At 47.6% G+C, this 17,092-nt stretch overlaps 1 protein-coding gene across 2 annotated transcripts in view; it reads left to right on the top strand.

Annotated features, from left to right (window-relative positions):
- The first annotated feature begins 879 nt into the window (after nucleotides 1-879).
- The window catches only part of Usp43 (ubiquitin specific peptidase 43), a 69,785-nt gene continuing 53,572 nt past the window's right edge, over nucleotides 880-17,092 (top strand). For both annotated transcript variants that reach the window (XM_057775103.1, XM_057775102.1), the window contains exons 1-2: nucleotides 880-1,467; nucleotides 10,557-10,688. In XM_057775103.1, the coding sequence (XP_057631086.1) occupies nucleotides 964-1,467; nucleotides 10,557-10,688 (636 nt within the window). In that variant the 5' untranslated portion in view covers nucleotides 880-963. The remainder of the gene's footprint in view (nucleotides 1,468-10,556; nucleotides 10,689-17,092) is intronic.

Raw genomic sequence — 17,092 nt, 5'->3', positions numbered from 1 at the left:
AAAGGAGCCAAGGCCTCCAGGGTTACCCAGGGAATAAAGGGCGGGGCAAGGCCAAACTAATTCTGATTGGGTGACGATAACGCCAGGATTTTGCACGGAGGAATGAAACAGCAACCGAGTAGGGGGCGCGCCTGAGACCCGGCAAACTTGCTGCCGAGCAAATTCTGGGGTTGTAAAGGGCTGGAACTCGGCAGTGCACCCAGCGGGGATCGAGTTCCGGTTTCTCTTATTTCCTTGCCTTAACCTCTCCGAGCTCCCTTCACCGATGAAAACCAGGACAATCAAGTCTCCCAAGTTTTTGGAAAATGATTGTATCCTAGTGTGGAAAAAAAAAACAAACAACAGCAACAACAAGATAAAGAAAAACAAATTCCTAACCCACTAGTACTCCTAGTTCTAGTGCAGAGACGGGTGCAAGCAAAGCCTGCAAAGGAAGTGGCGCCACCTGACCGCACACACCTGAACCTGGGCTCCCCACCGGCACAGCTGCCAGCGCGCTCCTCTCGGCAAACCTGAGTCCCCGGGACACCGCTCGCCGGTTATTTTTCCTCGTCTTCACCTGGCTCCCAAGACCAGAAAAACTTAACCAGAGCCTGGGCTTTGCTTTCCATCCCTGGGTTGTCTCCGCAGCGTAGGGATGGGCGGAGAAGGCGAACAGAGGGGAAAGGCCTGTTCCAAGGCGGGAAGGAAGGGCGGGCAAGTCCTCTAGGCGGGCTCCAGGGGATTGCTTTCCCAGCCGGGGCCGCGGGGGCGGGCGCTGCCCCAGGGCCGGATTCCCGCGCGGGGCGGGGCGGGGCGGCGGCGGGACGGCCCCGCCCCTGGCTCCGCCCTTGCCCGGTGCCCGCACACCTGGCTCTCAGGTAGCCGGCGCCCCACGCCTCTCAGAGGCGGTGAGGGTCGGGGAGTTGCCGGTCCGCTTCGGACCCCGGGGGCTGTGCTCCCGGACCACCGTGCTCGGCCAGCATGGATCCCGGAGTCGGGGACGCACTGGGAGAGGGGCCGCCCGCTCCCCGGCCCCGTCGCCGGCGTTCCCTGCGCCGCCTGCTCAGCCGCTTCCTGCTAGCTCTGGGCAGCCACTCCCGCTCAGGGGACTCGCCAACCCGGTCCGGGCCCCCGACCCAGTCCGGCCCCTACGATGGCGACGGAGACGGGGGCTTCGCCTGCGCCCCGGCACCGGCCGCTCCCGGGAGCCCAGGGCCGGATCGTCCTCCGGGACCCCAGCCCCAGCTGTCTGCGGGCGACGGGGCGCGGCCGCCCGGCGCGCAGGGCTTGAAGAACCACGGCAACACCTGTTTCATGAACGCCGTGGTGCAGTGTCTCAGCAACACGGACCTGCTGGCCGAGTTCCTAGCTCTGGGGCGCTACCGGGCGGCGCCGGGCCGCGCCGAGGTCACCGAGCAGCTGGCGGCGCTGGTGCGCGCGCTCTGGACGCGCGAATACACGCCCCAACTTTCCGCTGAGTTCAAGGTAGGCAGCGCCAGCAGCGCCGGCGGTCCGCAGCCTCTACCGATCCTTCTGGTTTCGGTTCCTGAAAAGCGTGTGAACCACCAAGCCGAGCCGGGTTCCCTCGAAGGTGGGAGGTGGGGGGACCTCTGTAGATACCACTTAGCTAGTCCAGCCACCGGTTATCGCCTTTGTTTTGAGGTGACATTGTCACTTGCAAATGCTTTCTTTTAGAATTAGTTTCTCCCTGGTATTTTGAGCTGGGGTGGAGAGAGCTGGCAGCCTTAAGTTTATCCAGCAGTTTTGTGTTTAGCAAGCAGTTGTTGAAGGAGTGTGGATTTGCGGGACACGGTGAGTTAGAGCTTCGGATCTGGAGGGGTGCAGAGTGGGAAGTTTTGAAGGCCAAGGTTTGGGGAAGAAGGTGATACAGGCGTGGAGAACAATGTTGAGAAGGACACAGCCAGGCCAAGATCTAGGGAAAATCCAGGCAGAGTGATCAGTAAGTAGAAAGGGCGTAGGCCTGAAGGTGATGCGTGCTGAAGGCAGGCGAGGGTCTTCAGATCATGTATGACCTTGGACACCGTGGCTTTGGGTTATTTAAGCCCAGGCTGCCGAGAACCAGTGGGTCAGGTACTGTGACAAATGGGGGGGGGGGAGTCAGCGAGATTGCTAATTTTGAGATGATGTCCCTTAATTTAATTCATATTAAATCCTGACAGTATGTGAGCATTTGTTATCTGCAAGATTACAGCTGGGAGGGTTTTAGGGCATGAGAATGGGTTAAAGTACAAAAGACGGATGAAAGCGTTCCTGATAATTGGTGCACAGGGCTTGCTTCCTGCTGTAAAACCGCAGCTCTGCACAGAGAGCTGAAGCATCCCGAGGACTAGTGATTGTTATTGAGGCGAGGGCAAGCATGACTGTCAGTGTTCATTTCATAAACATCTTGAGTTTCAGCCGGAGAAAGCAGCCTTTGTGGTGTCAAGGGCTAGGATGCTAGCCACTGCCTTCCTCCCCCACCTCCATTCCTGGAGAAGCACCGTGTTCCAGTCGTCACACGATGTCTTTAGTGTCACTTTTAGGCCACAGTTGCTTTTCAAATATAGTAGCAGTGTAGTATAGTGGTCTTGTGGGCAATGACTCAGTGCTTGGCAGAGCGCTTGGTTATGCAGGCTTTGAGGATATGAGTTCTGGCTCCAGAACCCAGGTAAAAAGGAAAAAAGGTCAAATGAGTGACCCAGTGCAGACCTATCATTTCCCTGTGGGCCTGTAGTTGCAGCGCTAGGGGGACCAGAGCAGGTGGTTTCCCTTGGGCTTTCTGGCTAGACAGTCTAGTCGACTTGTGAGCTTCTAGATTCAATGATAGTTATTGTCTGGAAAAAAAGCCGCGAGGAACACACTTGTTTGGTGCTCATATACAGTTGAATGCACTGGTGGGCGCACACACACAGAAAAAGCAAGGTCTCTGGGGCTTTACGATTTTTATGCAGATTAATCTTTCCTCGTCTATAAAATCGAACTATATGACCATTACTTCATTATAAGGTAGTTGTGTTAAGTGAGCTATATATAGAGCACCAAGAACATGCCTGGTTCCTGAGGAATGTTTATTCTGGAATTATACTTCCTTCCTGCAGAGAGCCCTAGATCAGGAAGGGAGGTGATCTTTGAGTAAGCTTGCCTTTACCAGATGTGTTCCCACCCCATTGCTACAGCAGTGAGAGTGGCAAGCGGCTTGGAAGGACGCTCACATTTGTAATCATGGCCAGTGACTCACCAGGAATTCCTCTCTTCTGTTGTCTGAATCCCCAGGCACTGGGAGCTCCCAGTGCCTTGGGGGAACTGAACGATAACCAAGTTGTTAATGAAGGGGATGTAATCTGGGATTCCCTTGGGACTCTCGGGTGACCAGATTTGGAAGGTAGAGTAGATTTTAGAATCCTGACTTTTAAATATTAGGGATGGAAATATTAGGTGGGCTCTTAAGGGTATTGAAACTTTCACCTAGTCAACGCGTGCTTATTGAACGTGGAGACAGTCTATCGGGAACTGGGACTGTGTGATGAGTGGCCAGTGCAAACCCAGATCCTGGGACCGAGGGCCAACTCTGAGTCCAAATCTGAGCATACTTCCCAGAAGTTTACTCTCTAGAGGAGAAATGGATGTTGACATGGGTCATGCAGGCCCTCAATTAGAACTGGTGATAAGATGAAAGGAAAAATACAAGGTGCTCTGGACATTGTGGCAAGAGGTCCCTTTGCCCTGAGTTGGGTTATGAAAGATGAAGTGTCAGTTAAGGACATGGAAGATGGGAGATAGTGACTCCAGGCCTGAGAAGGAAAATGACTGCCCAGGAGAGGGGTGGAGCAGAACGAAGACCCAGAATCCTTTTGACAAATTCATCCATGAAGGCTCCTGTAGCTGAGGAGGAGAGTGGAGAATTAGAAATTTGATCTTGTTAAGGAGATGGTCTTTAAAGATGATTAACTTACTTCAGACCCACGAGGGGCCCAGCATGTGGGGCTTGACCCTAGTTAGCTAGCTTCAGAACCAGGGAGAGTCCAGCTAGCTTAGACCCAGGAAGGGTCCAGCATGTGGGGCTTGACCCCACACCCACAAATAGGATGGGTTTACAGTATTCTCCCTTCTTGAGTCCAGAATCACCAGTTTCCCACACATAGCAGGACCAAGTTTTGTTTCAACAGAAAATGGATTAAATACGCTTTTAAAAATCCTCTCATTATCTATAATTATTTTCTAATGATATAGTTAAGTATGTGTATTGCAAAAAATTAGAAAGTATAAGAAGAATCTGTAACTCCCCAGAATCATAGTATAAACCATTGTAAACTTTCTGGTATGTTGTAAACAATCAGAAATTCTAGTTCTGGTTGGGCAGTGCAGCTTGCACACCTTTAATCCCAGCATTTAGGAGGCAGAAGCAGGTGAATCTCTGTGAGTTCAATGCCAGGCTGGTCTACAGAATGAGTTCTAGGACAACCAGGAATGTTACACAGAGAAACCCTGTCTCAAAAACAAAAACAAAAACAAACTCAAAACAACACCCCTCCCCCACCCCAATAAAGAAATTCTAGTTCTGCATTCCGCTTGTTTGTTTTTGAGCCAGGGCTGTGTGGACTACCTAGCGTGGAACTTGCTTGTAGACCAGGCTGGCCTTGTACTGACGCACCTGACTCTGCAACCAAGTGCTAGGTACACACCCCTCCACACCCTGCTGTATTCTTTCTTTCTTTCTTTCTTTCTTTCTTTCTTTCTTTCTTTCTTTCTTTCTTTCTTTCTTTTTTTTTAATAATGTGAGTATTATTACAAGACCTTTTGGCTTTAGAATAATGCTCAGAACTTGACTTTTAATAATTGAATGTATCATCAGATGGGCCAATCCTTTGTGGAGATACTGTTGCTCTATTGCGTTTTCCATGAGCATACTGTAGTGAAAATGCCTGTATTTTTCTAACTTACTTTATTTAAAAATTATATTTCTTTCCCTTTATGTAAATGGGTCCTTTGCCTGCATGTATGTCTGTGTGCCACATGGCACCCAAGAGGGCCTTGAATCCCTGAGAATGGAGTTACAGAAGGTTGTGAGCCATTATCTGGGTGCTGGGAATCAAACCCGAGTTCTGGAAGTCAGTCAATGCTCTTAACAACTGAGCCATCCCCAGCCCCAGTTTCCCTGTATTTAAGTCATTGTTCTCAGCTCTGATTATTTCCAAATATATAATTCCATGAGTGGAATTGTGTTTTCAAAATAAAAGGAACAACTGTTTTAATGACTTTCTGGGTTTACTTTTAAAGTGTAAGTTATATAGTGAGGTGCATCCATTTCAAGTGCTGAATTCGTTTTAGGAAGTGCAGGTACCTGGTTCGTCATCATCCCATCTTAAATGTGTACCCTTAAATGTGTACTTAAATGTGTACCCTCCATCCCTTCTTTCCATTTTTCTTTAGTTTTTAAGACAGGACCTCACTATGTAGCTGTGGTTGGCCTCAAACTCACAGAAACAGTCTTCCTCTGCCTCCTGCGTGCTGGGACTAAAGGCGTGTGCCTCCAGACCTGGCACCTTTCTTTTTTTCTTCCTAAATCGACTCCACTGTATTTGATTATTGTTCTTTTTTTATTATTTACAATCCTCATTGGTTATTTCTTTCCAAACAATAATGTCAGGTTGCATATACACATTTAAGAACTCTCCGAGAGCAGATTGGGTGTTTTTGTCACATGAGCCCACTGGCCCCGGTTTTATAAGACTTAACAATTGGCAAGAGAAACTCTGTGTCAATAGTGCATAGCATGATGCTTTGAGATGTGTACACAGGGTAAGATGGTTAACTCAGAATAATTACATAATCACCAGCATCAGGTACTTAACCCCTTTTCGAGGAGAGAACACATAATGTCAATTCTCTTTGCAGTCCCAAATCTCCAGCACCTCATTACCCTTACTGTGAGCAGGCTTGGTAATGGACCTGACTTACTTGATGGAAAACCGGCTTTACTTTTGGTCTTCAATTAGGAGTGAGGTGGAAGTACTTCCCGTGTTTCTTGACTAGATTCTTCTACTGTTTGTGTATCTGTTCGGGTTTGTTCTTAATGTTCCATCTGCTTCCCTGTGTTCTCAGTATTCTCTACAAATGTTTTATACAAATTGTTTCTTTTTCTCCTACCCCAGTGCTGGAAGCTTTAGATTTGTTTATGCTATGTCTTTTTGTAAATATATATATATATATATATGTATGTTTTTTTTTTAACAGAGTCTTACTGTGCAGCCCTGGCTGGTCTGGAACTCAGGGTTCTCCTGTCTCAGTCTGCTGCATGCTGGAACCACAGGCTTGCACCACCACACCCAGCTCCCTCAGGCTTTTTGATATGTCTTCTATTTTGTGGCATTCTAGTTTTTCTATGGTTGTACTAAGGATTTCAGCCATCTGGAATTTCTCTTAGCTTAAAATCAAATTTAGATATACTTGTGCTTTAAATCAAATTTAGATATACAACCATGTACTAGAGACATTTTCTTTTATTTATTTTAACTTTTTAAGTTTTCTGTCTTTTACTGATTTGCGACTGGCATCTGACTCACTAAGTAGACAAGGATGACCTTGAACTTCTGATGTTCCTTTAGAGGCTCCTCTATCTTTGAAACAAAAATTCATTCTTTTTCTTTTTTTTCCCTCCCGTGGTACTAAGGATTGAACTCAGGGTCCCTCACACACTGCGAAGCACTTTACTAAATATTGAGCTGTATCCCCAATCCCTTCACTTTTGCTTTGAAAGTTATGGACAAAACAGTAAGAGGAGAAATAGAAACAGTAAAAACTATTGGGCAAAAAAAAATCTGGCTGGAACCATTAAATTAGAAGAAATGTTGAAAAATCACCGGTATTTGGGAGAGAACACACACTCTCTCACACACTTATACACACACACACACTCACTCATTCATATATACTCTCATGCACTCACATGCACTCTCTTACATACTCTAACAGTCTTACACACACACTCACCCTCTTACATACACACTCACGCACACATTCACATGCACAGTGGACCAAGCTGTGCTGTGCTGCAGGATAGACATACCGGATGCCATTCTCATCTTTTGTGTGTTTTTGCTCCTGCGCCGTCTTGTGGTGCTGGGGATCCAACCTTGGGTCTTTCACAGGCTAGACAAACTTTCCACATTGAGCCACATCCCCAACCCTTGGTTTCTTGGTGAAAAGGTCTTGTTGTATAGCCTAGGCCAGTCTGGAATTTAAGATCTTCCTGCCTTAGCCTTTCAGGGTCCTGGGTACAAAAGCGAGGCTCCACCACTAGCTTTCTCATGGATACTTTTGGTCCATAGAAATATCCTTGCTGTGTCTCTTATCTGAGTTATGTTCTCCAAAGTGAAATTACTGTGCATATACAGAGAGACTTTACTTTTTTAAATTTGATTTTTACTTATCATTAATTGTGTGTGTGTGGGGGGTATACACATACATGCCTGTAAGTGCCAGCCTGCCACAGAACTTGTATGAGGGTTAAAAGACAACTTGCAAGTTCTCTTCATCCGCCACAGGCCTTGGGGACTGAGTTCCAGCTGTTGTGATTGGCAGTAAGTGCATTTATCCACTGAGCCAGGTCCCCAGCCCTACACAGTTTTGTTGTGAGGATCCCATCTTACCTGTCTTCTTGAAGTTGTCAAATTCTTTGTGAGGCTTTGATTATGATGTAGCCAGGCTAAGAGGAAGAGAATTCCCAGTGACCCGAAGGGGGCAGAACTGTAGAGGCTAGACAAAAGTGCTGGTCTAGACCATAGACGCCAGAAAGTTTGGGGCACCTGAGTGGCTTGCTTACTGGGGGCTTTGAAACAGGGAGGTAGTAGACTTGGTGGCGTGTGTCTGTAATCTTGGTGCGAGGGAGGCAGAGACAGGAGGGTCAGAAGTTCAAGGTCATCCTCAATGACACAGTTTGAGGTTTGGACTACAGGGCTTACAGGGCTATAGGAGATCTTGGTGGTAGTGAGGAAGGAGGAGAGAAGAGAGAGAGACTAGAGAAAGATGTTAGTTTAGGATGGAACAATGAAGGAGTTTGAGCTACTTTGTAGGATAAGGAAGGCTTTGCTACAGTAACTGGGCTGCAGGAAGATTAGTCTGGTTTCTTATGAACCCATGGACTAGGGAAGGGCTGTCTGTGGTCCCTACTGAGATGTGAGCCGATCATCCTACACTGTTGAGTTCTGACTATTTCTGCTCACCTAGATGAGAAGATCTGTCCTACTTCATTGTAGGGGAGAGGCAGAAGCATTTGTGTGTGGGGGGCAAATCCAATGGCATCAATGCTAAGAGAAAGGACTGGTTTTAGAGATTCAGAGATGAGGGACTGGCTGCACAACAGGAAGAAGGTCAGTACTGTGAGGCAGCTTTGTGGGTGTCTTAAGGGTAGGGGAGGGACACCCTGTTAATAGTATCTACAGATAAACAATGAGTAACTTTTTAGTACAGTGTCTCCTTTCTTTTCTTCCTCTTCCTTCTGCAGTTGTGGGGATTGAACCCAGGACTTTGTGTATTCTAGGCAAGTATGCTACCACTGACCCACAGTGGCAGCCAATATGCTTTCAGTTTTGTTTGCTGAGTCAGGCAGCCCTGCCCGTGTGGGTGGTTCAGCTTCAGGGAAGCTCAGGGGAAGATTCCAACTGAAGTGATCAGAGTGAAGCCCCACAGCCGGCATGTTGGTGAGGGAGCTACACACGTGTACATTTTACAGCCCGCATGTTGGTGAGGGAGCTACACACATGCATTTTACAGCTGGCATGTTGATGGGGGATTTACACACATGTGTTTTACAGATGGCATGTTGGTGAGGGAGCTACACACATGCATTTTACGCTGGCATGTTGATGGGGGATCTACATACATGTATTTTACAGCCGGCATGTTGGTGAGAGAGCTACACACATGTGTATTTTACAGCTGGCATGTTGATGAGGGAGTTGCACACATGTATTTTACAGCCAGCGTGCTGGTGAGGGAGCTACACACATGTGTATTTTACAGCCGGCATGTTGGTGAGGGAGCTACACACGTGTACATTTTACAGCCCGCATGTTGGTGAGGGAGCTACACACATGCATTTTACAGCTGGCATGTTGATGGGGGATTTACACACATGTGTTTTACAGATGGCATGTTGGTGAGGGAGCTACACACATGCATTTTACGCTGGCATGTTGATGGGGGATCTACATACATGTATTTTACAGCTGGCATGTTGGTGAGGGAGCTACACACATGTGTTTTACAGCCGGCATGTTGGTGAGGGAGCTACACACATGTGTATTTTACAGCCGGCATGTTGGTGAGGGAGCTACACACATGTGTATTTTACAGCCGGCATGTTGGTGAGGGAGCTACACACATGTGTATTTTACAGCCGGCATGTTGGTGAGGGAGCTACACACATGCATTTTACGCTGGCATGTTGATGGGGGATCTACATACATGTATTTTACAGCCGGCATGTTGGTGAGGGAGCTACACACATGTGTTTTACAGCCGGCGTGTTGGTGAGGGAGCTACACACATGTGTTTTACAGCCGGCGTGCTGGTGAGGGAGCTACACACATGTGTTTTACAGCCGGCGTGTTGGTGAGGGAGCTACACACATGTGTTTTACAGCCGGCGTGCTGGTGAGGGAGCTACACACACGTGTGTTTTACAGCCGGCGTGCTGGTGAGGGAGCTACACACATGTGTATTTTACAGCCGGCATGCTGGTGAGGGAGCTACACACACGTGTATTTTACAGCCGGCATGCTGGTGAGGGAGCTACACACATGTGTGTTTTACAGCCGGCATGCTGGTGAGGGAGCTACACACATGTGTGTTTTACAGCCGGCATGCTGGTGAGGGAGCTACACACACGTGTATTTTACAGCCGGCATGCTGGTGAGGGAGCTACACACACGTGTATTTTACAGCCGGCATGCTGGTGAGGGAGCTACACACACGTGCATTTCAGGAAGTCAGTTTTGCTGGCAGTATGGTCATTAGCAAAGAGAGGGGAAGCCATGAGAATTAGTGCTGTCAGCTCAGGAGAGTAGAGTGAGAAGGGCGTTTCCCTGTGACCTGTGAGAGAGTGTGGAGGTAGAATTATGGAGGAAGGTCAGTGGTGCGTGGTGTCCCCATGATCAGAAGACAAGGGCTTCAGGGAAGATAGATGGTCGATCGATGTTATCAAAGTATTTAGCAAAGAGCCTGGAGAGATGGCTTAATAAAGTGCTTGGCACGTGAGTGCAAGACCTGAGTTTAGATCACCAGCCCTCGCATGCATACACGTGTGCATAAACGCGCGCGCACACACGCACACACACGCACATAAACACACAATTTTATAGAGACAGCCTTATGGATCTTCAAGGTCTGGAACTGCCTTCTTTTCAGAGGACCCATTTGCTAGCTGGGGTGGGGAAGAATATTTCTACCTATGTTGTTTCCAAGTTGTTATTTCAGGTCAAGACTGCATGGTGACCACTTGATAGCTTGGTGTTTACAGACCTTCCTTCGTTTGTGTCAAGGCCCAAGGTGACTTTTGTCTTTGCTTCTTTTCAGAATGCCGTTTCCAAGTATGGCTCTCAGTTCCAAGGCAATTCCCAGCACGATGCCCTGGAGTTTCTGCTCTGGCTGCTGGACCGTGTCCATGAGGACTTGGAGGGCTCAGCTCATGGACTGGCGTCTGAGCAGGTGAGCCACTCTCTAAAGAACATGTGTGCTGATCTTCCTTCTCCCCGTGGACATTTACACAGCTCTTAGATTCCAGTGTATTCTGGTCATAGTGTACGCCTTCTGGACTTGCTCTCTTTAGCTCTTGCTGGTTTTAGATAGGCATTCCTGCCTATTGCAGTATTTCTTGTCTTCCCTAATCCCAGTGGTAATTGTGAATAGGACTTCATTATGCTTCTTAATCTGGAAAACATTTTTTTTTTGTTTGATTTTTCGAGACAGGGTTTCTCCGTAGCTTTTGATTCCTGTCCTGGAACTAGCTCTTGTAGACCAGGCTGGCCTCGAACTCACAGAGATCCACCTGCCTCTGCCTCTCGAGTGCTGGGATTAAAGGCGTGCGCCACCACCGCCCAGCTTGGAAAACATTTTTTTCTGTATGTGTGTGCAGGTGCAAATGTGAATGTCAGAGGCTGGTGCCAGGTGTCTTCTTGGATCATGCACCACTGGATTTTTTTGAGACAGGATCTCTCGATAAACTGGGAGCTTGCTGATTTGGCTAAACTGTCCTGGCACCAAGTCCCAGGGACCCTCCAGCTGATCCTTCCCCTGTCCTGAGATTGCAAGGGCACATTGCCATGCCTAGCTCCTACGTGGGGACTTGAATTCACTTCCTTATGCTTGTGTGGCAGGCTCTTTTCTAATTGAGGCATCTCCCAAGCCCCGCCCCTCCAATATTTTCCTTATTTTTTTTCCTTGCCTATTCTATGCATTTCTCTGGGCATCTGGATCCATGAGAGTTCTTCTTTGTTATTTTGAGGCAGTTCTAATTCAATCAACTCTACTATTGCTTTCTCAGTTAATGTATTTCACAGAGGAGGTACTTTTTTTTTTTTTTTTTTTTTTTAAGGCATGAGTGTGTAATTTCTGATTTTGATGAACCCTCAGGTCTTGGGACAAAGGAAGCATTATAGTGCTGTAGGTTTGTTGCTGTTGGCTTTTGTTTTGTTTTGTTTAGATGGAGTTTTGCTGTGTAGCTCAGGCTCTAACTTGGGACCCTCCTCCTAGCTCACTGTCTCTGTAGTGCTGGGAGTTGGAGCTTGGTCATGTGTAGTCCAAGCTGGTTTTAAACTCTTAAACTCAAACTCCCCATGCCTCTGCTTCTCTAAGTTCTGGGATGACAATTGTGTGCCACCACACCCAACCACACTGTAATACTTTGTAACAGTTAATTGGCACATCAACTATATTCTTTATGAGCTTTCCTAAATTAAGGCCAATAGTATCTCGTACTTTATTATGACCCCTTTATTGCCCAAGGAAAAGTGAGTGAAATTACATTATAAGTGGGCCAAGTTACAGTAACCAGATCCTCAAATAGTAGGTAACCTGTGCACCTTGTAATTAGCCAGAAAGTAACACATTTTTGGTGGATTTCACAGAAAAATTCAGGCCTAGCTCCCAGAACTGCTTCATCATTTTTTTTTTGCTTGCCTTCTCGCCCAACCCCACCCCTCCCCCACTCCACCCCCATCCCACCCCTCCCCCACTCTCCCCCACTCCACCCCCATCCCACCCCTCCCCCACTCCACCCCCCATCCCATCCCACAGTACTGAGAATTGAACTTCAGCCTCAGGCCTGCTGGGCAAGTGCTCTACCACTGGTGCTACATCCTCAGCCCTTCTGTTTAGTTTTATATCCAGACACCTGATTTCCCATCCTTCTCACGAACCCACTAACAACAACAACAACCCCCTTGGGAAGTCAGACTTGATGGTGCACGTCTATAATCCCAGCACAGACAGTAAAAGGAGGATCGGTCATGAGGCTGCAGAGATGTTAAGATTCAGCACTGCTCTGCCAGTGGACAGGAGTTCAGTTCTCACAGCAGGCAGCTCACAAATGCCTGTAAACCAGCCCCAAGGGATCTGTCTCCTCCTCCTGACCTCTGGGCACCTAAGCATATATGCACACAGACAGACAGCACAGAGGCATAAGTAAAATTAATCATAAACAAAGGGGAGGAGATTAATCAGGATTCTAGCCCAAGAGACTCTGCCTTGAAAGCCTGTTTTCTTGTTTTAAAAGCAATCACTCCAATGATTGTAGGACACCAGAAAAACAAAACCAGTGGTCACCCTAACAAAGCTCCAAGTAGAAGCCAGGTATGGTGATGTACGTATTTAACCCCAGCACTTAGGAGGCAAAGGCAAAGGCAGCCTGGTCTACATATTGAGTTTCAGGCTGACCAAACAACAAAAACCCCAGGGAACCACACACCAATATGGTGCTGTTTCATGGCTGGGAGGGGAATGGGTGTTTTTTTTTTCCCGTTTATTTATAGTCATTTTTTTCCATGGATCTTTTTCAGATCTTTCTGTTTTATGTGATAGAAATTTAACTTCATCTGGCTAAAGGAAAGGGCACTTGTTGTCTTTTATAACCTGCAATTCTGGTTGAAGCAGCTTTGGGTGGGAATGCATCCAAGGTCCCAGGTGATGTCACCATGTCTCTGACTCGGTCTCTTCATTCTCGTTCTGGCTCTGCCCACGTGGGTAGCAAGAGGGCCTTCTGCATTGCTCACAGAGTCTCCAGAACTGGCATGCCAGAGCAAACACTGATTGTCCTAGCGTTGTTAGTGTGCTCATTCCTGGGCTTGTGGTTAGAAAAGTGGAACAGTCTGATTGGACTCCCCAGAGTCAGAAGCCTGTGGGAAAACATGTGCTAAGGGAGGCTTTTACAGAGGCAGAATTAATTGCAGATGTATGTTGTCTACTTCTGGGCCTTCCATAAATTTAGAGAACACATTTTCAAACAGATACACACATACACACACACACACACACGCAAAGGATACCATTTACTGAGATTTCTATATTGTATATCTAATTTGACAATTTTCATTACCTGGCATATAGTAAGTACTCAGTAAACTTATTAAATGGTTGTCTTATTTTAATATGCAACTTATTAAATGGTTGTCTTATTTTAATATGCATAATGATAATTTGTATACTATAGTTAGTGGAAACATAGGTTAGATGTTTCCCAGGGTCACTCACTCTTTGATAGTTTCATGTAGCTTAGACTGAACTTGAATTCGCAATGTAGCTAAGAATGGTTTTGAACACTTGATCTTCTTGCTTTTACCTCTCAAGTGCTAGGATTATAGGTGTGCACCATCATGCCCCTGGGGGGAGCCATCATCTTCTACCTGGTAGAATAGGACCGCGTCTGGCTCCATCTGTCTCAGATCCAGTGTGTTGAACCTCCATTTTTTGAAGCCTCTGTGTCTTCTCAGTTGCCTAGTAGAGGAGAGATATGGACAGGTGTCTCCACTCCCTCTTGCTGTGTTAACCAGGACTGTTCTCCTGCCCTTTCTCCTTATATGCCAGGGAGTAGATGGGAGAGATAGCTGTGTCACTTTCCTGTGACTGTCACAAATGGCTGTGATAACCAGCTTAAGAGGAAGAAATGTTTACATTGGCTCTGGGAGTTTTCAGTCTGGATTTGGGCTGTGGGGAGCACTTCATGGTGGGAACACATGAAGAGCTGTTTATCCCATGTTGGCTGAGGAGGGCTGGATTCCTACAGTTCCCTTCTAGGGCATGCCCACAGTGACCTAGGACTTCCTACCAGACCCTGCCTCTTAAAGGTTCTACCAACTCCTAATAGTGAAAGCCTGGGACCATGCCTTAACGCATGGGCCTTTGAGGGACATTCCAGATCTGGACTTCAGCAGCAGCTTTCCAAATTGCCTTTCACTCTTCCTCACTGTTCCTTTGATAGCAAGAAAAAAATCATTTGGCTTAAGGGCACAGGGCAAGCGATGTATATCCAGGTCACATAGCTAGGAAACGGGAGAGCCTGTACACAAATAAGGAAATCCCACTCTATATCAGACTTTCTGAACCTAAACACTCTTGGCATCTGCGGCTGGATAATTTTCCCTTTGCAGGGCTGACTTGTGCTGCTAAATGTGTGTGCAAACATTGCCAAATGTCCCCGAAGTGGGGACCCAAATCACCCTTTAGTTGAGAAGCTCTGCTCTAAAATCTTTGTTCCCTATGAATATGTGCCACCCCCAAACTGTTCTTTGAGACATTTGAATTTATTTATGTCATGAGGGCCTGCCAGTCATTCTTCGTAATTTCAAGATACAGGAAAAGTAGCCATAATTAACAGTCTTTCAACTAGCTTCTTTCCCTCCCTCCCTCCCTCCCTCCCTCCCTCCCTCCCTCCCTCCCTCCCTCCCTCCCTCCCTCCTTCCTTCCCTCTCTCCCTCCTTCCCTCCCTCCTCTCTTTCTTTTGGGCTGGGGATGGACCCCAGGACCTTGTGCTTGCTAGGCAGGAGTTTACCCCTCAAGCGACACTCCCGGGCCCCACTTTCAGTATTATCCTCCATGGCTTTCTCCACACTGAAGCCAGATCTCTTCTGAAAGGGAACAAGATGATGTCATCTCCTGTTTGCCTTGCTCTGGTGACTTCCTAAAGACCTGGAACCAAATCCTCCCTGCCTGGGCCTGCCAACCACTCAGTCTGATTTCAGGTTCCTCTCCTCACTCCCTGTCCTCACCATATCAGCTTTCTGTCCCTCTGTGGAACAGGTGTGTTAGGAGTGGGGCATCCCTGGGCAAGGTCTGGAGGTGGCTGTTGGCTGGAGTAAGGGACTTACTCAGCCTCTCTCTGACCCAGTAACACCAACAGTGTCACTTTCTTGGCCCTCCTGAAGTTGCTTCTGGAAGGTGGGCTGCTTCGTGGCCGGGCCGTGTATCCTGGAGGCAGTGGGCAGAACCTCTCGGTTATTTAGCAGGAAACTTCATTTTCCCTTTCTACAAAGAAAGCTCCTGCCCTCCGTGTAACTCTGAGTGATTTTCCCTTATGAAGGTCTTTCTGTACTGAGGACATAGGAAAGCTTGTAACGAGATTTGTTTGTAAGGGGAATAGAAAATGTAAGGGCCACTCTCTTTTCCATCACTTTAACGATTCTCAAATACTTCATCCTGCAAAGGCTGTATTTTCACTGCCCCCTAAACACCAACTCATAAACAATCTTTTTGATAGTTTTCTAGAAAGTGCTACTTTTGCAGAGCAAAGATGGGAATGAGTCTAAGGAGAGAAACAGCAGACATGTATCAAGAACCTATTGTGTGCTAGGCAAGAGTCTTCCCCTCCCCCTCCTTACTTTCTGAGACAGAGTTTCCTTCTGTAGCTTATCCTAACCTCAAACTCACACTGTAGCCCAGGCTGGCCCTTTTGACCAATGATTTTCCGGTGTCAGCCCCCAAGTGATGGGATTACCAGTGTGAGCCTCCATGCTGGTGTGTACCTCATCTCTTGATTTGCACCACAGTTGCATACTAGGGAATGCTGCTCAAGCATCCCCCCAAAGCTCTGAGGGCAGCAAGGTTTGCTCACCTGGGTCCAGATTCACATTCCTCCGACCTCACAGTCCCTGTTTCGTAAATGAGGTCCTATTGCCTCTCCTGTCTTGCTCATCATTTTCTTTCTACACATCAGCCCACGTGACCCCCATCTACAGTCATGCCCAGTGTCTCAGCTTGTCATTTCTCTCTAGAACTCTCCTGCGTAAGTTCCTAGTTGCACAGAACTTAAGCCTCTCTAGGAGGGGAATATACATGGTCAGGTAGGGAGAAGTCACGGCATTACATGGGGAAACTCATCTAGAATGAGACAGCTCTGGATTAACGAGGAGCCTTGATGGCAGAAACTTTCCTGTCTAGTCTGACAGCTAGAATCAGTGTTTTTAGCTTTGGTCACGCTGCTCATGTTCTAGCAGGGACATCTCAGTGCAGTTTGGGTCATGGACCTGTCTCTTGGTAGGGAATTAAGCTTTTCCTGGGGAGACATAAGTAAATATCTCTTTATCCCAGCCAGGGCACCAATGGCAAACCAAATTAACCATTCCATCTAAGTCTAGCTTGGAGAATCAATGAGTTTATTGAGCTCAATTAGAGGAGCATGGATGAGGGGCCTAGAGATGTGTGTGTGACCTCAGAAGAGCTGTTATCACTAACGGGTCCTTCCCAGTGTGGGTAGCGACCTCCTAAAGCTACACACATGGAGTCCCCTGCTTTCCAACCCTCCAGCCCCTCTATACTCTAGAACCGCCCGAGACCACTCACAGCTGGGTTGGGATTACAGCCAGTTGACGGGACATCGGAAGTGCGGCCAGAATCTCAGTGAGGACCTAATGACCCTTTCTAGGGTCTCTTTTTCTGAGGGAGCAGCAACAAGCTGGGTGGGGAGAGTCTTGTGTGGGTAGTCCCAGCTGTGCTCCACTCAGAGGACAACATTCCACACATTCCCACCCAGGGACTGGACTCAGGGGCTCACGAAGGGTAAATCCTGGGGAGCCAGAACATCCCTGTGTCCTGCAATGCAAATTCACCCCTCTCGGTCCTTG

This window comes from Chionomys nivalis, chromosome 7, assembly GCF_950005125.1.
Source record: "Chionomys nivalis chromosome 7, mChiNiv1.1, whole genome shotgun sequence".
NCBI classification, from domain to species: domain Eukaryota; kingdom Metazoa; phylum Chordata; class Mammalia; order Rodentia; family Cricetidae; genus Chionomys; species Chionomys nivalis.
This window is presented reverse-complemented; position numbering and strand designations above follow the sequence as displayed.